Source organism: Thermobia domestica, chromosome 1, assembly GCF_964235325.1.
Source record: "Thermobia domestica chromosome 1, izTheDome1.hap1.1, whole genome shotgun sequence".
NCBI lineage: Eukaryota > Metazoa > Arthropoda > Insecta > Zygentoma > Lepismatidae > Thermobia > Thermobia domestica.
The window spans coordinates 119,229,381-119,251,081 of NC_137454.1; the positions used below are offsets into that span (position 1 = coordinate 119,229,381).

Here is a 21,701-nt window from a genome sequence, read left to right on the forward strand (position 1 = left end):
CTTCAAGCGTTTAATAAGGCCTCTGCATTTCTTTCGATCGTTCTATCAAATTTACATAATCAGCATACACCATAACCTGGTGAATACCATTCAAGTCTAGGCCCTGGTTCCTATCTTTGATTTTTGTTGTAGCGTACTCCGGGACAAAGCTGAATAATAACTGCGATAACGCATATCCTTGTTTCAGGCCAATCTAGACGTGGAAGCTCGCATTTTTCTACTCGGACTTTACTCTGGAATTGATTTAAACGCTTATTAAATCTAGCTCTTTCGGTATTCCAAATTCTGTAAGAATGTTGTACAATGTTTCCCTCCTTACCGAGTTGTAAACCTTCCTAAAATCAATAAACAGTTGATGTACTGGGTAATATATGCCCATTTCTTATCGAGTATTTGTTAAATGGTAAATACCTGGTCGATTTTGACTAAATTCACACTGATAATCTACAATAATTTCATCTACGTATGGGGTCAATCTTATTAATAGAATGTTAAGAGAAATGCCTCGATAATTATTACAATCAATTTTGTCGTCTTTCTTGTGAATTGGAACAGTGATTGATTCGTCCACTCTTTTTAAATGTATTCCATAGTTTTTTTTTTTTTTTTTGTAAAAAAAAAGTAGTAGTTTCGTAACTATATGTTGAATTTTCTTGTTAAAAATTTAGAAACCTTCAGCATTTAAAAATTTAGAAACCTTCAGCATTGGGTAAACCGTGATGGTGGTTATATATTCTACAGCCTAGGAAGCCATACGCTCAGATGAACCGTCTATTACGTATATGATCCAGAACAGAAAATTCGATACTTTCCCGATTCTGAACAAGCTTAAGGAGCAGTCAGTGCATTACAGAATTTGGAGCCTTACCGATTTTGCAGATCCGAAGCACCTGATAGGTGGTAACATATTATTACATATGTGATCAATCAGTGAAAAATTTGTTCGAAATATTCATACAATGTATATGAAAGTTAAAACTTAACTGAAAAATTTCAAGAATGTACAGAACCACCCGAAACGAAGCTCTTGATGTGCAGATTTCTCTCATATTTTTCTTTATTTTGCTTCAAAAAGAGGGTGTATGATATTTTGAAGTAAAAATACTACATACAATTTTGCTAGTTATTTGTGTATCATTTTTAAAATACTTATTGTATATACGAGGTTAAAATATTATTACATATATTGGTTAATCCCTTGGAATTCATAATATAAATATGTTAAGAATTTTAAAAAATCTTTTTGAAATTCATGGTTTATTTTCGAAGTTTCATATTATTATCTGCATCAGCCACTATTTAAATGAGTTTTTTGTTGTAGAGAAGCGAAACAAAGTCTGCTTTATCAGTTTAAAGCAAAATTTTCAAAAAAGTCCAAAATTTCCCAAGCAAAAAAGCGAAACAGAAAAAACCGAGTTTTTTTTCCAAAAAGCCGTTTTTTTCCGAGCCCTTGCATCTCTACTTGTAAACAATCTTCAACGCCACCACTTAATCGCTATACACTGATTTTAACATTTCGTAAGCTTCTTTGATAGTTTTTTTTTCCTTTTTTTACAGCTTATAACAAAACTTAATGCTGGCGCGCGATTGACACTCTTAACACGTCCTCACTCTTCTGCCTCTGGAAGCCAACTAACATGTCACAACTGATTCAAAGCTAGGGTTGCCATAATTTTTTGATCCAAAATACAGACAAGCCTTAAAATAACGATCTATCAAAGGTACAATACCCAAACAAAGAATAAATATTTTGATATGTCTTACCTAGAAATCAACTTTTTAGGTTACCACACAATTTTTTACTGTAATACTTAAAACACTATTGGAAACTAACATATTTTATATTTTTTTTCATTAAACAAACATAATGAATCATGTAATTAAATTACGTATATTAAATCTAACCAAAAGAACCCTGGAATGGAAAAATGAGAGACTTTTTAAAAACATAACCTATTTTTTCTAATAGTAACTAAAATATAAGTTATATGATGAAAACACAGTTCTTTTCGACCAATTAAACGATTAAACGATTAATTTTAGCGATTTCCGACTCGGAAATTTTCAGGCAGCTTCAAAACTCTCAAATACGGACATTTCCTATTTCATGCTTTGTACGATACGGACACGGACACAAACCAAAAAATACAAATAGTCCGTACAAAATACGGACATATGGCAACCTTATTCAAACCCGACACTGACTGTAACTACCGGGCTATTAGTTCAAATGGATTCAGTATCGATAGACGGCACTATGGAACTACATTCACCGTACTTTTTGACCACATCTTATACATATCGCTCTAACATTGAGTCACCGGGGCCCTTTGTAGGCAATATTCCAAGTTACAAAGTCACTGGCAAATCCAGAGATACCCATAAATTGAAGATTAATTTTCAAAAGTGAGGATTATTAGGACAAATTCGCGGATTAGAAAAGTCATAGAAAACGGGATATACTAATTACTGATGATAAAAAATTGTCTATGTGAGAATTTTTCATAACATTTAACTTACCATAATAAAAAAAAATCTGATTTTATTGGTACACACAAAGACGCTAAAACATTCGCATGTTTCACGTAACACTGAAACACCTATTACTTCCAAACTCTTTATTGCACGAGAATATGATATTTATAAAGACCAGTAGTTTGAAATCGGCATGTTTCCTGTACAGTTAACACTCGATAGTTCAGACAGCGACATCTATTACCGTGACGCATAAACACAGACTAAAACATTCGCCGTTTATTAGTTTTTTATCGGGTCTAGTAGTTTGGAAACAACAAATTAACTGCACAGTTTAATACCCGAAACGGAGATTATACAACTATTAGCGTCAGACAGGCAAGCGATAGCGCAGGATGACGCTGGGATATTTCATGCTCATCGCTGAGATTATGATAAACACTTCCATAGGGACCAGTGGTCGAAGTGAGACGGTATGCGGTGGTATGCCATACCGCCTCTGATTTTTCAGTGATCAAGACATACCGCCACTGGAGAGTAGATGCTTAATACCTTTAATAAGTCCATTTTTATACACAGTAATTGACAAATAGCTCTGCGCGTAAAAAGATTTTATTTCTTATGTAGAAATAATTTGTAAGTTGACAACATCGATATTTTTATCTTTTTCATACCTTTTGTTTTTAAAAGGAGGTATCTTCAAAGACGTTCATCTAGTTTATATTTTTGATGTCCCATATTTAATTGTTTCTTTTTTATGTATATGTGTGTCTTCTTGCCTTAATGCATATAAATGTCATGTTTTGAGCATGGGTTGATTTAGGGGTTGTCTGCTGTGTGGAGGCTGCATCTTCCGGGGGTTTGGGATATCCCTCAGTCGATTGAGGAGTCCGCGAGGTTTTTTGCAGGAAATTGTTAAGATAAAAGCTCGACTTTAGAACATTTTCTTGCATAATTCTGTCTAGTACAACATAAGAGGATATATATATATATATATATATATATATATATATATATATATATATATATATATATATATATATATATATATATATATATATATATATATATATATATATATTTCAGAAAGTTGTTGGCGGGGGATCAAAGTCTCTCCATGTCTTCCCCCATAACTACAGAGAAGCTTTCCAATGGTTTTCAGTCATTATGCACAGTAAATAGAAATGCAATCTTTTAAACAACATACCCTCATTGTATTTCAAAATTTAGATAACCAGTATGTCGAGTCAAAATCATAATGAAACATACCGCCTCTGCTTTTTTTCACTTCGAACACTGATAACGTCATAACGACAATATAATCCTAGTACCTATAAAACGAAATCTTTCTATATACCGTTTTATAAAGTTAACATTGTCCTTTTCTTTAGTTTATTTTTTTCTTCTTCTTTGATTTGTGTATGAAAATATATGTCGTTCACGGGTAAAATTATAGAATAAAATCGAATATTTTATTGTCATTGAGCTTTACAAGCTATAGACAACGTCCAAGTGAGATATACATATAGATATATAGGTCTGTATAAAACAGAAGAAAAGAAAAAAAAGTATTCATAATACACAAACAATCAGTTGCTGGTTAATAGTATAATAAATAGCCTAATAATATTTGTAATTGAATGACTCTGGAAATTACGACAAAATTTCTACACAGTCACTAAACTCTTCAATCGAATAAAATCAACCAATCATGTAACTTTCTTTTATAAACCATAAACCTTTAACGGCAGCTACTATATGGAGGTTGTTAGTTTATGAAACATCTTCGGTCCTAAAACTAAATAGCTATTTTTGATCTTTGATAATCTAGTAAAGGGTACATCAATTTTCTTACACCATCTAGTATTATATGTACGTACTTCTTCCCTAAGTGTCATATTTGCAAGGTTTTGTTTAGTGTAAAGTAGCACTTGATAAATATATAGATTAACTACCGTCATTATCTTAAGCCTGATAAATGATGGTTTACAGTGTTTTTTATCATGTGTTCCAAGAATAATCCTGATAGCTTTCTTTTGCAAAACTAAGACTTCATGTGCTTGACTACTGTAACTCCGAAGCAAAATCTCGTATCCAATTATACTATGAAAAAATTCAAAATATGAATTTCTTAAATACGCATGGGAATTGTATCTTTTAGTTTTCTTAACAGAAAGAGCACTCGGGAGAGCTTTGTACATACATATTTTACATGTTTTTACCAGGTTAGTTGGTTATCTATACATATACCAAGAAATTTAAATCTCAGATTCATCAGGGTTTTCTATATCATTGCAGTGATTGATACTAAAGCTTACATTTTTTGTTTTAACTCGATTTAGCACAAAACCATTTCTTTTAAACCATGTCACAGCTTCTGATAATGCGCCTTGAACTTCTATATACACTTCTTCAAACGTTGTATTTATATTAAGTAGGACAATATCATCCGCGTATAGAATTGATGTGACATTAGTATTTAAAGGTAAATCATTAATCATTATTTAAAATAGTACCGGGCCCAGAATTGAACCCTGCGGTACGCCGTATTTAACTTCTAATATGTTTGAATGCATATTGTTAACACGTTACATGCTTACGTTCGCTTAAATAGGATTTTACAAAATTTAAATTGCTGCTATGGAATCCGTAATACACTAATTTATCATATAAGATTTTATTTTATGATCTACACAATCAAATGCTTTACTTAAATCGCAGAATGTCGCTAAAGCAAAACCCTTATTTTTAAAAACTTCATATATTTTTTTTCGTTAGCGATTCTACTGCATCAGTAGTGGATTTCCCCGGCCTGCATCCAAATTGAGCTTCCAGAATTATATTTTGCTCAGTCATGTATTTATATATCTGATCTTTAACAATGATTTCCATAATTTTAGGAAAAAAAAAACAGGAATAAAAGAGATTGGACGGTAATTAGACGAACATGAACGATCTCCCGTCTTGTATATAAGAATAACTTTAGTTATTTTATGTGCTTTAGGAAATATACCTTGTGAGAAACATTTATTGAAGCATTTTGTATGGGGTTTCGCAATGTGATTAATGATAACTTTTATAAGGTTGCTCGACAGTCAAATATATCCTTACTGTCAGAAGTTTTAATTCTTTTTACTACTTCCATGACGTCATCAGGGTTAACATTGTTAATCACGAAGGAACTATTAAATGGACTATGTTGACTTAAATAGTGATACATATTAACATTAGTATCCGCATTGCTTTTCTTGATTTCCTCTACGGAAGTAACAAAATACGTATTAAGGGTATCAGGCAACAGAGTAATTGTTATTATTATTATTGCTTACCTGAGCGCCCGCAGGATTCTTTTCAGCGGTCTACAACAGGTTTACATACTACAGTTGTCAATATATATATATATATATACCTTGATATAAAACATAATACTTATAATATTTAATATAAATAAATAATTTAGTGTGTACATAATACTTCATATAAAACAAAATTGTTTACGCACACTTCATAATTTTATAAACTATGGTAAATATTACTATAGTGTAGTATTTATTACAAATATATTAAATACTACAGTGAGTAAGGAAGTTTAATATAATGTTCACATGTCTTTCGAAGAACGAAAATCCCTTCTTCGAAAATTTAGGTTGATCAGTTACCTGGACGGCCATGTTCAGAATATACACTATTCACTAAAAATGAGCCAAAATATGATACATCGTTTTTGAAAATTCTGCTTCTGATAGAGGAAAGGGGAGAAAATTATACAATACTGAAATTTCCGATTTTTTATTCATTACACTTTTAAAACCTTATTGTTGCAGTGCGAAGAGCGGACAATTCTACTACAGGATTTGGATAGCCACAGCTATGTGTCATTTTGACATATTGTCAAGTATGATAAAGTTAACGTTATTTCATGGAATGGAAGTTTGCAACTCAAGAAGTTGTGACCAATAGAGCTCCATTCGATCCAATATAAAGTAATTTTTAATTAGAGAAATGATATATTCAATTATTCCTACAGTATCAGAGAAATTCCCAAAATGTTATTATCAATCAACAACACACACACACACACACTGTTTGTGTGTGTGTGTGTGTGTGTGAGAGAGAGAGAGAGACTAACCGTGATCTGAACAGAATGATACAGGTGAGCATAAATCCTTATGTGTAGTTTTTGAGAAAATTGAAGAGAAACTAACTTTTTTGACGCTAAAATGTATATCGATCGTTGCCAAAAATAATTGACAGTTTTAATTTTGCTGATGGAAGAAATTATTTATTCAAGTACTGTTTGCAAAATACGCTGTTAACTATATAGCAGATTATTGTTTGACTTTACTAGGGATGGGCTAAACTGGTTTTTATAAAAAAACGGAAACCGGTTTGTAGAAAAACGAACGAATCGGTTTTTAGTAGAAAACCCTACCATTTTAAAAACCGAAACCGGTCTTGACAGAAAACTGAACCGTCTTTTTAAAATTTTCAAAAACTGGTTTCGGTTTATCAAAACCCAACGAAATAACACGGTTTTTATGTCCATCACTAGTCTTTTCGTAACAGTGACACGTACTCTTTACGCATGTACTACTTGTAAATTAGTACTACTACTAAATTTTAACATGTTGACTTTAATAGCGTGATAAAAGCAATGAAAGACTTAATGATAACATAGCACTGGGAGGCGTGAGTAGATCATCATTCAACTTTGGAATGAATGATTTACGATAGATGTCAGACTTAGTTTTCTTCTTCCTTATCTTTGTCGTTTCCTTTCCTTCCTTCTGCTGCTAATCACCCTTCCATATTAAGCAGTATCTTTCATGTTGTAACAGTAGAATGTAATAACAAGAACTGGAGAAGTGAAGTCAAACTTGATGCCTTACGTCATTTCCTGTTCAACATCCAGCGACCAGGAAGAGATTCAAAATAGCTGATTATGTGTTTCTATCTTTTTTTTTTTTTTACTCTTTCTCTCTTTTCGTTTTCTGTAAATGTTTCAGTTTTTATTAGTTTCTAGTTTGAAGCGATTTTAACAGCCATTCTTGTAGCCCACACGAAATCTTCTTACTCGCTCGCTCGCAGACGAAATAAAACGAAAAAAAGAAAAAAAAAACTGCATGTTTTTGCTGCTGAGCCCAGCGTAGGCTGTTCTCCAGATATAGAAAGACGAAGCTACAGTTTGATACACTCTGCTCCTTTTCAGCACCCTTTGGGATTAATACAAAGCAATCAACTATACTAGAAAACATACCACATAGTTACACATAGTTGACTGAAATCAATACATGAAGGCATAAGATATTTTCTTGTGCTCATGTAGTTAGCTCGTGTATTTTCTGTCCATATCTCTCCAGTGGTGATTCTTGCCTTGTATAAAAATCCAAATTGTCCACCAGATCTTCCTCTAAGCAGTATAGCAGGTCTCCTTTCGTAGCCTACTAAAAGATAACAGAAAACTGTAATCAATCAAAGCTCTCGTGCCTATATAGTTCTTTTTAATGTTTAAACAGGGCTCGGTGGTTCAGTGGTAGAGCATTTACCTCTGGTGCGTGGGGTTTCCGGCCACATAAGTTTGTGATGGACAACAACGTACCCATATGTTTTCACAAGGTACACCCGTTTCCTTCCACATTATCATTCCACCAATTCTTCCATCATCATTTATTTCTCTTAATCACCCGTTTCCCTTAGCCTAAAGGGCATAATCGTCGGGCGTTAAACTGAAAGATTTCATTTCATTCTTACATTTTAGGCTAAAGGAGACGGATGATCAATGATAAGTGAATGATTGTAAAATATCTATATTTTGTGCTTCCCACCGGGAATCGAATCCGGGCCCACATGCACCAAAGGCACACGCGCTAGTTACTAGACCAGCAGGGAGGGCTCCATATAGTTTGCATATGCGCTTTTGGAGCAGGAGACCTGGGGTTGACTCCTGCTCGGAGCATATGACTTCCATCCAACGTTAAACTGTAGATGCACATCACATGTAGCCTCGGTACTGAAAAGAGATATTAAACTGTAAATCAACCAACAATAATTCCAATGAATCAAGCAAGCAATATACTAAACCATAATCGTGCACACAAGGGCTAAGGGAGGGAAATGGCGACTCTTAACTTTCTTTTTCATACCTGCAAAAATACTATTGAAGCCGAAATGGGTCTATATATATATTTTCAATCTTGACCAGTTGTACACTCCGCATCAACAAAATTGCGACAGCTAACGCCCCGCAGATAGGCTACCCAATATACACCTTCTTATCCCATAATCGTGTCAGGTAAAGAAACCCCTTCTCTCTCCTCCTTTCTTCTCTCCTATACTAAAATTAACTAACAACATGAACGCAATTCTGATTTCAAACTACACATGTATTAGTTTCGATAAAATGAAATAAAAAAACCGAAACGAAACAAGATTCATAAGTTGATGTAGGGAGAAACTGAAACACACACAATGAAAAGTTGAAACCAATGGATGTCTATTACACAGACATTCAAGAATGAAGCATAGAGAGAGAGAGAGAGAGAGAGAGAGAGAGAGAAAAGAAGAAGAAAAAGAAAAGGGAGAACAGATAAAACTTTGGAATTCAAACGTAGTAAGAAAAGAACCCTACATTATAAAGTTCCGTTTCCAGAAATAAAACAGTAATATAGAAATGACGTTTATTTTTACATATTTTTTTCAGAACTATTCGAATATATAGAGGATGCCTTAAACATTCATTATGTCACTTTCATAATGGATAGCATACTAAATTTCAAGTAGAACTGTAGATCTCCGAGACATATTTAGGATAATGTCAAAAGTTTAACACACATGCTTTGTTTCCGCGTGGTTCGATTGCAAATTCGGTATTTTTATTGGACGTACTGATCCAAAAACACATTCTAATATCCTCCATTTCGGACCACTAATGCAAACTGAACAAAAAAAGACCGAAACGAAACGAAAAGAAAAAGAAAGAAAGAAAGAAAGAAAGAAAAAATTGAAGAGTGCTATTTTACTGCTAAATTTCTATCAGAAATACTTTATATTAAAAGCCCAAACTGTATCGTAATGAAAAGTTACAAATGTTCGAAAGCAAAAGTTTATGTTCCTCATAGATGTAGCATGTTTCAAATTTCAATGTGAATAAGAGACATTGAATTATAGGATGGAAACACATTTTGTGTCGAACTAATATAAATAAAATTCTGTTCTCAAATAACCAAAGAGATTACATTTTCTAGTCTTTTCCGAAGATTTATCTGTTCGAAACATCCTGCATTGATTTCATCTCTTTCAGATATAACGTAATTTTCACAGATAGAATGAACACGTTATGAGGTCAACCAGATCATCGTGTCAGTCGGATGATGTAGACCAGCATTGGGTCGAGGATTCAAATCCGTAGTGACCCGGTAATTCGACTCAGACTCGGTAATCCAGAGGATAAAAAAGAAATTTTACTTATTTCCGTGGGTTTAAACAGTATTTCTGTCAGAGATGATCAGGACTGGAGATGTTATCCCCAAAGCACGAAAAACACGACACCGAAGCTCCCAGTTAATAAAATTTTCCAGACCAGGTATATTGCGCTCTTGTTCCGTTTTAACTTTGGAACATGAAGTGTGTGTGTGCGTGAGAGAGCGAGAGGGGGAGAAGTGAAAGATGTAAAGACAGGATAGGGAAAAGTCAAAAAAGAGAGGGAGGGAGGAGGGACGAATATAAATATGAAACATACTTATCATTGCAGTGTATGATGTAGAACGCACACACTGTTTAGTCGAATTATTCCAAGTGATGCTTTGTAAGTTCTCCATCAGAAGATAACTCTCTGCAGCCATTATTTTATGCGAAAAAATCATACTACCTGGTGGGGAATCGAACCAAGATTTTCCATTTGGATGTCTAGAACGCTACCACTACACCACCGATTGCTTTAGCCAAGCTTCGTTTAACAAATGGTGTAATGTTTCTTTCTGAGAACGATAACACGAAAAGTGTATACTGCACATGAATGATGTCTTTGGAATGCCTGGTAATTTCCTTGCCCTTTCCCAACCAACATTCTTAAATCGTCTCTATCATGATACAGGTGTTTGCGTCCACATTCTTACGTATTGCTTGTCCAGTATGATAAGTCGAGTCTTCACAATCACTTTGTAAAAAATTAACTTTTGCGTGATCAGGATTTGATCCTGTGTTAGATAGCTGTATTACTAATAAGGCCGTTACGTTACCCCTACACCATCGGGGCACCTTAAATTATAAGCCAAATATTACTTAGTTTCGCCCTGATCTTTGGAACGAAACGGCTTCTTCCTGTAACGCTATTTGCACCAAAGATGCACAACGAAATTAATTTATTCGACGGCCTAGAGAGAAATTAACGCCCACTAATAAAGGAAAAACATACAATCCAGGAAAAAAATAGAGAAATAAAACATAATTTGCAGTAATTTCGTCGTGCAAGTTCAAAAGTACGTGAATAATAATAATAATATTAATAATAATAATAATAATAATAATAATAATAATAATAACCTAATAATAATAATAATAATAATAATAATAATAATAATAATAATAATAATAATAATAACCTATATTATAAAATTGAAAGTAACTATGTTTGTGGCTCCTAATTTCTTGAACGACCCAATAAATCTCGATAAAATTTCCAACATTGATAATGTTCGGGCTCGGGAAGCTTTTTTACCATTTCATTTTAACGGTAGAACTTAGGGGGAGTAGGAGGGTAGGAGGGTTGATATATAACAAGAAATGAAACGTAATAACTCTTGAACCACCAGACCGATCTCTATCAAACTTTCAACATAGATAAGGTTTGAATCTGAGAATACTTTTAGTATTCCAGTTGGACAGTGGAACGTATGGGCCGGAGAGACGGAGATATATGTAAAAAAAAATAAAATGAAAGTGACTGTCTTTGTGAGTTCATCACTCTTGAACCACCCGACCAATGTCGATTAAATTTTCAACATAGAAAAAGTTCGGACCTAAGATGGTATTTATCTATTTATTTTGACTATATAACTTAGGGTTGAGGAGAGGGAGGAGTTAAAAAATAAATAAAACTTGATAACTCGTGAAATAAAGGATCAATCTCGATCAATTTTTTAACATAGGTGAGGTTCGGACCTGAGATGATTTTTATGATTTTATTTTCACGGCAGAACTTGGGGAGAGAAATGGGAGAGGGAGATATATAAAAATAAATAAAGTTAATGACTTTTGAATCACCAAACAAACCTCGATCAAATTTTCAACCTAGATGAAGTTCGAACCTGAGATGGTTTCTGTCATATCACTTTGATGGTGTAACTTAAGAGATGAGGATGGGAAGCGACATTTTAAAAAGAACGAAAAATGACCGGTATTAGGGGCGAAAGTATGATTTTTGGAGTCGCTGAGGTTAACAGTGACACATCTGATGCTGTTTAAATCCAAATTCAGCCCCGCAGCTTGGAGGAAGGGAGACATAAAAATGATCGAAATAACCAATATCAGTGTCGAATTCATAGTTTTCCGGCTCGCTGAGATGAACAATGACACTGCAGATGCCGTGACCCACAACATAAGGTGGGAAGGGGATATATAAAATCAATGGAAGATGACCGATATCAAAGAGCGCTTTAGTCATACTAAACAGTGACTGAGTAACGGAACATATTATTTTCTCTCAATTTAACCCAACGAAGCGGGTAATTGATAATAATAATAATAATAATAATAATAATAATAATAGAAAACTACTGTTAATGTGAACATTTATTATTATTATTATTATTATTATTATTATTATTATTATTATTATTATTATTATTATTATTATTATTATTATTATTATTATTATTCACCTACTTTTGAACTTGCACGGGGAAATTACTGCAAAATATGTTTTATTTCTCTATTTGTTCCTGGATTGTATGTTTTTCCTTTATTAGTGGGCATTGATTTCTCTCTAGGCCGTCGAATACATGAATATCTTTGTGCACTTTGGTTCGTTACAAAGATCAGGGTTAAAGTAAGTAATATTTTGCTTGTAATTTCAGGTGGCCCGATAGTGTAAAGTAATAAGCTTATAAATAGTACAACTATGTAACATAGGTTCAAATCCTGTTCACGTCAGAGTTAACTTATTTCGAAGTGATTGTGAAGAATCGACTTATCATACTGGACAAGCAATACATAAGAATGTGGAAGCAAACACCTGCATCATGATAGGCACGATTTACGAATGTTGGTTGGGAATGCGCAAAGGAATTACCAGGACATTCCAAAGACATCATTCATGTGCAGTATACACTTTTCGTGTTATCGTTCACAGAAAGAAACACTACACCATTTTTTAAACGAAGCTTAGCTAGAGTAATCAGTGGTGTAGTGGTAGCGTTCTAGACATCCAAATGGAAAATCTTGGTTCGATTCCCCATCAGGCAGTATGATTTTTTCGCATAAAATAGTGGCTGCAGAGAGTTATCTTCTGATGGAGAACTTACAAAGCATCACTGGCGATAATTTGAGTAAACAGTGTGTGCGTTCTACATCATACACTATAATGATAAGTGTTTCATATTTATATTCGTCCCTCCTCCCTCCCTCTCTTTTTTGACGTTTCCCTATCCTGTCTTTACATCTTTCACTTTTCACCCTCTCATCTCTCACGCACATACACACTTCATGTTCCAAAGTTAAAACGGAGCAAGAGCGCAATATACCCGGTCTGGAAAATTTTATTAACTGGGAGCTTCGGTGTCGTGTTTTTCGTGCTTTGGGGATAACATCTCCAGTCCTGATCATCTCTGTCAGAAGTACTGTTTAAACGCAAGTGAATAAGTAAAATTTCTTTTTTATTCTCTGGGTTACCGAGTCTCATTCGAATTACCGGGTCACTACGGATTTGAATCCTCGACCCAATGGTGGTCTACATCATTCGATTGACATGATGATCCGTTTGAGCTCTCAACGTGTTCATTCTATCTGTGCAAATTACGTTATATCCGGAAGATATGAAATCAATGCTGGATGTTCCGAACAGATAAATCTTCGGAAAAGACTAGAAAATGTAATCTCTTTGGTTATTTGAAAACAATTTTATTTATACTAGTTCGACACAAAATTTGTTTCCATACTATAATTCAATGTCTTTTATTCACGTTGAAATTTGAAACATGCTACATCTATGAGGAACATAAACTTTTGCTTTCGAACATTTGTAACTTTCCATTACGATACAGTTTGGGCTTTTAATATAGGATATTTTTGATAGAAATTTAGCAGTAAAATAGCACTCTTCAATTTTCTCTTTCTTTCTTTCTTTCTTTCTTTCTTTCTTTTTCTTTTCGTTTCATTCTTTTTTTGTTCAGTTTTCATTAGTAATCCGAAATGGAGGATATGACTAACGCTATCTACTGGTGTGTTTTTCGATCAGTACGTCCAATGAACGCTACCGAATTTGCAATCTAATCACGCAGAAACAAAGCATGTATATTAAGCTTTTGACATTATCTTAAATGTGTCTCTGAGTTATATAGTTGTACTGGAAATTGAAATGAAAACTTCGAGTTTTACGTCCCACGTATATGCCGGGTAGGCTAAAGGAGACAGTGATGATGAGTAATGAATGAAATGGTGGAATGAAGAAAGTGGGAGGAAACGGGAGAACCCCGAGGAAACCACGCACACGGTGTTTGCCCACCACAAAGTTCATTTGGCGGGGGCTGGGATCGAGCCCGGGACCCCAAGCACCAGAGGTGAACGCTCTACCACTAAGCCACCGCGTTCCCTCTACTGGAAATTGAGTATGCTATCCATTATGAAAGTGACATAATGAATGTTTAAAGCATCCTTTATATATTCGAATAGTTCTGAAAAAATATGTGAAAACAAACGTTATTTCTATATTACTGTTGGATTTCTGGAAACGGAACTTTATAATGTTAGGTTCTTTTCTTACTACTTTTGGATTCCAAAGTTTTATCTGTTCTCACTTTTCTTTTTCTTCTTCTTTTTCTCTTTCTCTGACTCTGCTTCATTTTTGAATCTCTGTGTAATAGACATCCATTAGTTTCAACTTTTCATTGTGTGTGTGTCAGTTTCTCCCTACATCAACTTATGAATCTTGTTTCGTTTCGGTTTTGTTATTTCATTTTATCGAAACTAATACATGTGTAGTTTGAAATTAGAATTGCGGTCATGTTGTTAGTTAATTTTAGTGTAGGAGAGAAGAAAGGAGGAGAGAGAAGGGGTTTCTTTACCTGACATGATTATGGGATAAGAAGGTGCACATTGGGTGGCCTAACTGCAGGGCGTTAGTTGTTTCAATTTTTTTGATGTGGAGTGTACATATCCGAGGAATTTCATATCTCATTCTAATGTTCCAACACCAATGAAAAGTCTGATAAGTAACAGATTTTCGAACAAATGCAACAATAGCTTAACATTTTGAATGACATTAACCAGGAAAACCTTCGTTAAACTTCTTACTCCTAGAACTTATACAACACCGGTAAACATACATGGATAAATTGTCACATATGCTTATTCGTCATTACGCTCCATTGACTTCTACGAAAAAAGTGTTTTTCCAATGTTTATCCTTCCATGGTTCAAATTTTTTTCAGATCTTTTTTGTTTTTATGTATTATCTTTCCATCAATGGCGTTAATCGTCTTGCAAAATTTGATCTAGATTCATCAATCAATTCAATAGAAAAATCATTAAGAATGTGTTGCATTTTTTGGAGATGGTCCGTTTGCTTCTCTCAATTGTAACCATAACGCTCAATACAGGCAAGTTCCTAAGCAGTGCAGTTTCTCCCAACTCACTGATGTTGTTGGTAATGAACACATGTCATCACTCATTAGTGATAATCGTACACGAGTACATTCACTTAAATTTGACGGTGTTCCTAATTGCACTTCCACCAGCGCATGTTAATCTAAAGTATAGAATGTGTATGAATCGCATATTTTCGTCAATGAATTTAATATTTCATTCAGGAGACAAGTTATTCTCAAGTAGCTTATGAAGTGCAAATAATCCTAATAATTGAGCAAGCAATTTTTTTTCAAATGCATCCTCTTATACGTTTTCTTGAGATAATTTTCCTTCAAAGACTAATTAAGCTATATTCACCAAACTTTCCGTGATTATATTGTGGCCCAGTGGTTGAGTGCTCACGTGTGGTGAGTTGAGTTCCTTGTTCTATTCCAGCTCACGTCGAATCGGCTTTGCGATACATAAATACCATTGGTGTGGGTTTTCTTGAGTTGCTTCCATTTCCTTTCACTTTCTTCATTCCACTGTTTTGTCTAATATCATCATCAACGTCTCTCTTAACTTCGGTGCATAATTGTCGTATGCTAAAAGAAAAATACTAAACAAAGCGATTATAGAGTTGGTGGTGTAGTTAATTTTGAACCCAGATGGTTATGATCTGTCATATGCAAGAGGAATAAACCAAAAAACTGTTCCACATATCACTACTGATATTGCCAAACCTATCTGAGGTAGAGCAACCAATCATTGAAATGTTGATAATGGTCACAGTATAACTAGTTTTATTGCAATATGGTTCCCATATGTTAGCATTAGTACGCAACAGCAGTTCCTTCCTGATTAAAGTAGCCAGAGACAATTTCAACTATATTGACCAAACCTTGCATGCTGTCAATCACTTTGATGCAGATAGTCTTACATACGTATCTTTGAGGAATATGGCCGAAAAACTAACCAATACGTTAACACGGATGTCTAGGTAACTATTTTAGATGTAATGAAGAAATTTTACACAGTAATTAAGGCATTTAGAATACCCCATTTTATAATCTAAATGCGTTTGAACTCTTGGAAGTAAATTTAAAACAATATTTATTTACAACTATACAAATTCTGAATTTAGAATTAACAAATTTGTGGTTTTACTTTCACAGGTGCTTTGTTTATCGAAAATGAACAGAATATCCAGAATGCATTTCGAAGAGCCATGGAAAATATTAATAATCGAACAAATTTTCTGAATGAAACTCGATTGGAATTCGATATACAATACATAGAGACAGACGATTCTTATCATCTCAATAAACTAGGTGAGTGGACAATACTGTATTTATATGTAAATTAGAATTATGTATACGTTCTGTAACAGAATATTGTTGCAGCATTTCCTTACCATCTGTTCTATACTAGTAATTCGTAATTGCTTATTAGATTGTATAAGACTACCTTCTAGCTACAACATTCATAAACATTCTCCAAACAGCAAGGTAAATATTTATGATTATCTGTTAAAATAGTCAGTTCTTAATCTATTGTAATAAGTTTTTCATTAACATTTAAAAAAGTCCCGAGAACTGAGAAAAACTGAAACCTAAAAGGAAGTTTTCTAATTTATTTTCAACCGATTTCAAGAAACATTCTCAGTTCAACCCCTTGTGTATAGATGCACCGATTTATATATGAATGAAAGAATGTACCTTTTCGGTGATCCATATAAATATCTTTCGAATCTGTTGCTCATCTTTGAGTCTATTAAAGTAAGATTTGACATGCTGCTATATTGTAATTTTCGAGATTTATTGTGTAACTGGTAATTGCAATAATAGTTTATTACGTAAGTTATGACATTAGTTTAATATATTCATATTAAAACAAAACTATATTAAAGAATTATAGAATGTTTTGAGAAAATAAAGTAGTTTTATTTATTTTCCTTTCGTAATAAATGGTCTTAACTTTTACCTTTTTCTTGAACATTGTAGCCTGTCTTCAGATTCAATATGGCATCTTGACTTTCTTCGGTCCAACCGATGTAGAAGCATCGAAACAACTGGAAATGACAAGTGAACGCTTAGAAGTACCATTGCTGGCTATTGCTCCTAGTCCAAGATTCAATCACGAGAGGTTGACGATTCGGTTATTCCCATCCCAGAACCATCTATCCAACGCCATCGCAGACTTCATCCAGGAATTAAAATGGGAAGAAGTTGGCTTGTTACATCACAGTTCAGGTTAGTATCATTTAATGGAAGAAGCGTGTTACTTATACTTTCGCCGCTGTTATTTCCGGCCTCGCCCAACCCACTTGTTGATCCTCGTTGATCTGGAAGCAAGAGGAGTTAATGTTGTGCAACAATTTAGCGCACATCCCTGACCTTCTCCAATTAGTTACAGTTGTACAACTTTTGTTTACTGGTGTGACAGCCGAGTTCTTTGAAGGTCACAAAGTCAGCAGCAGCCAACAATAAGCACACTGTCTTCTGCTTTAGACGATAGTGCTACGTAATTGGAGAACGGTTCATATAGCGACATGACTATAAGAAATTGGGCTGACCGTTTCACTTAGTTTTTAGTCGCAACCCTTTAGGACACTGACAGCTTAACGAGATAGATTAGTGCGACAATAGTTTGTCCTTAGCCAGAGTTAAGTGAAAGAGATTCCATATTGTATAATATAATCATTTCGAGTAGCCTACTCAACTCAATTAAAGTGGATATAACGTGCCACATTACAATATGTCAATAACATATGCTTATGCCTTTAGTTAAACCTTTAGATTTATAAATATAACGTGAAATTTAAACTAGATCTACATAAATCATACATTTTTGATATAATATTTCGTGAAATGCGTGCATTAAGATACATGTGACAGTTAAAAGTTAAACTTCTTACTGGATTTCCGATAGTCAGCACTATTTGATGCAGTAGTTGTACGTTGATGTATTTTCAACTACTAGTAACGTTTCCGTACTTTTATCCATATCAATCGTGTAACTAAAGACCGTTTTACACAGCAAATTATAACGCATATCGATGTGTTTTACGTATTATCTTCTATATATTTATTTGTGATTTCAGCCATCATTTTTTAAAATTCTCAGCTTTACTCAGAACCTCTTATTTTCCTATGAAAGTAATTGTAGTAATAGATGGTTTTCAATTTCTTTTTGGTTAGGAATTGTGGCTGTGGAAAAGCTTCTAGATGCATTGGGAACGCAGAGAACAGCAGTGACTCTCCTAAATATAGAAGGCGATATTCGATTGTCTCTAGCACAACTACGTTTGCAAAATGTGAAGAAAATTATTGTGAATGTTGGAACAGATATGCTGCCTGCATTCTTCTCAGCTGTAAGTATTTTTGCTTTCAACTTTAAAATACTATATGAATTAATCTTCAACTACAAGAATTGAAATAGGTATTCAAAGGGTGAGCAGGTGTTGGTTGTTACTCTCTTACTGAAATTTCATTTATACTTAAGGTAATAATTATTAACACCAACCACACCACCAAATTACTTGTATGTTGCTTGGTCACTTTGAACATAAAATTGAACAGTCTTCCACTGATGTCTGTTGACACTATCGACCCAAAGTGTTGCGAACATTGTGACGATCTGGCTGGTGGCATCAGGAATGAATTATCCTCTGTAAGAAATATTACTTCGAGATACGGGTGTAAAAGATAGTATACTGGGGTATACGGGGTATCTACCTAGTATCTTTTTAATACATGATATACTCACTTTAAAACAGAGATCCAATGGAGGATATAATGGTAAGTATACACTGTGCTTTTGAAAACGGTGGAGCGTATAGGGCTACCTACCAAATATTCTAGCAATACATCACTGCTCCCAGGCTTATTGACCTGGAGGCTTTGCGCCCTGTTTCCGGAGTTGGCCAATCCCTTTCCTCGGCGGTAAGATAAATTAAATTGATATTACATGCCACTTTTGTGCACCACACGTCTTCAGCAAACAATGTCCCAGTTCAGTTCTTTTACATTTTGGTTCTACTTTCCCCCAACAAAATTTCTGGAAGAAAGCCTGTCTGTAAGTTTAAACAAAACTTATACTCATCAGGAATCACTTAAGTCATTTACTAACTCTTGAGATTCAGATACAAATATTTTATGCTTTTCAGTTTCCGTGACAAGTATTAATATTATTTACCTACATAGAAGTTATTTGAGACATCCGAAGTGATGTTTTCAGAAGGTTTTCTCAGAAGAGTGGAATTTGATTACAAAAGGGAGTGAAATCAGTACTGCAAAAATACTAGTAACCCAGGTTGAGTTCAATCGAAATGCCCGGGAGGAATTTCGTATCTTCGCGGGAATTTCACCCACGAACTACCTCGGAAGTCATCATTGTTTGTGTGCATTATAGTTTCTTCATCTTATCTATAATGGAAGTTTATACAATTTTGTGAACTCAGTCCGGTTCCTAAGTGTTAAGACTAAATTATTTTTATCTAGTACGTACTAGTATATGACCTACTGGAGCCCAGTGGAATTACGTAGTAGATACATTTGTTGAGCACAAAAAAGTAATGGTAGGCACAAAAACATGTTTTTTTTTCGGTTTTCGGTTTTTAGGAAAACCAAAACCGTTTTTATTTTAAAAAAGGTTTTCACCGAAACCTGTTTCGATTTTCTCTAAAATTGGTTCGGTTTTTCACCGAATCCGGTTTCGATTTTCTTCAAAACTGGTTCCGGCTTTTTCCAAAATTAATTCCATTTCTGACAAGAATAGTGTTTCGGTCTTCTGCAAAAACCGATTCCATTTCCGCAGAAATAGTTTGATGTGTTTTCCAAAAGTTTTCCCCGAAACCAGTTTCGGTGAAACACCGAACCGGTTTTGGAGAAAATTGTAATGTAATTTTTTCGGAATTCGGTTTTTCTAGAAACCGGTTTCCGGTTTTTATAAAACTCGGTTTTGCCCATCAAAAGTGGTGTCAATGTGAGTTCAATTGTTATGGAGGAAGAGCATTTCGCATAATTTAGGTTTCATGTCGTGCGTGGAAGTTAAGAGTGAAAGAATAACGAATGGCGGAAGAAAAGGAAAAAGACGAAAACAGAAAAGATAAAGAAAAAGGAAAAATGTAGTTAGAAAAGTGATTTGCTGACTTCGAAGACTTTAAAATTGATTTAATCTTTCTTATTTGACATAGTCGTTCATTTCTGTTTGACACTGGCTATTTTTTCCTGTCCCAGCTCATTTGGCCGCAATTAATTCGTCAGCTAAAGGAAAAGTCTACATACTCTCCTTACTCGTCGGATACAGACTTTCTTCTAGAAAATGCTGTCCGAGAGGCAAATTCAGAACGTCAGGGGGCAAAATCAGAACGTCAGGGGGCTGCACTAGGACATTAATTTGTTATATTGGCAATAACAATTTTATTTTTCGTAGCTTCGGAGTGCGAAGGCGGTGGGCCAAACTCCCCTTCCCCCGCCAGAAAGTATGCCTGGTAGAAATATTGATCGAATGTGTCTTCTACAAGATTTGACACTGCTGGTGTAATCCAAGCTGTGATCAGTCAAATAAAGTTCTTCCAAAACTTTGTTAAAGTTGGGAACACGTGTCATACAATGTATTGCGTGCAAAAGATCGAACTTGCTTTTTGACTAATTAAAAAAAAAAAAAAAAAAAAACATTTTTATTCTCTTAATCTAAAACTATCGACCCGACTTGAGCTATTCCATAAAATGTAAAACAATAGAGTCTGCTGTGGATTTTTATTTGTACGGAATTTTAGTTATTTAAATTTCTAAGTGTTTTTTTTTAAATTTTTTTTTACAGATGCAAGGAACTGGAATGGCAACAGAGTCTCATGGCTATTTGATAACCTCATTAGTAAGTATGACTAATTTTCATAATTAAAATAATGTTGAAGGTCAATTAATTATAAATATTGATTGAAAAATTTAGATCTTTTATGTATAGATATTTTAGACCAGGGGTTTTGAAACGTTTTGCAGTTGAGGCTCCCCTCAACCACCAAAATCTAAATGCACTTCCCATCTCAAAACTGAAATGTGTCAACAACGTAAATACATGTGTCCCTAAAAGAAAGACTGTATCACTATGATAAATTATGTTTCATCATTTATTAACCATTAATAGAAATATCTCATTAACACAGGTAATCTACATTGTATACACTGACTATATTGTACCTTTTAATGTTATTAGCCGTTGTTAATGATTATAAATTGTGGTATGTCAGTTATTTATGTTAAAATTGAAAAATACGAGCAGAGGGGGAATTTAAATAATAAAAACTGGCACATTTAAATTTTGAGCAAAGTAAATTGGATGTATGAGCCTGTTTTGAGTCACACAATTTATTAAATCTCGGTACATATTTTGAAATGCAAGACGCGAGGCGGCTTCTAGCAATGAAAATAAAATAGATGAGA

At 34.1% G+C, this 21,701-nt stretch overlaps 1 protein-coding gene across 1 annotated transcript in view; it reads left to right on the forward strand.

The window, feature by feature from the left end:
* LOC145688411 (glutamate receptor ionotropic, kainate 3-like) overlaps positions 1–21,701 on the forward strand; it is a 98,839-nt gene that overhangs the window by 28,100 nt on the left and 49,038 nt on the right. The window contains exons 2-5 of the mRNA XM_081762603.1: positions 16,431–16,586; positions 17,259–17,507; positions 18,456–18,628; positions 21,082–21,135. Coding sequence (XP_081618729.1) covers positions 16,431–16,586; positions 17,259–17,507; positions 18,456–18,628; positions 21,082–21,135 — 632 coding nt within the window. The remainder of the gene's footprint in view (positions 1–16,430; positions 16,587–17,258; positions 17,508–18,455; positions 18,629–21,081; positions 21,136–21,701) is intronic.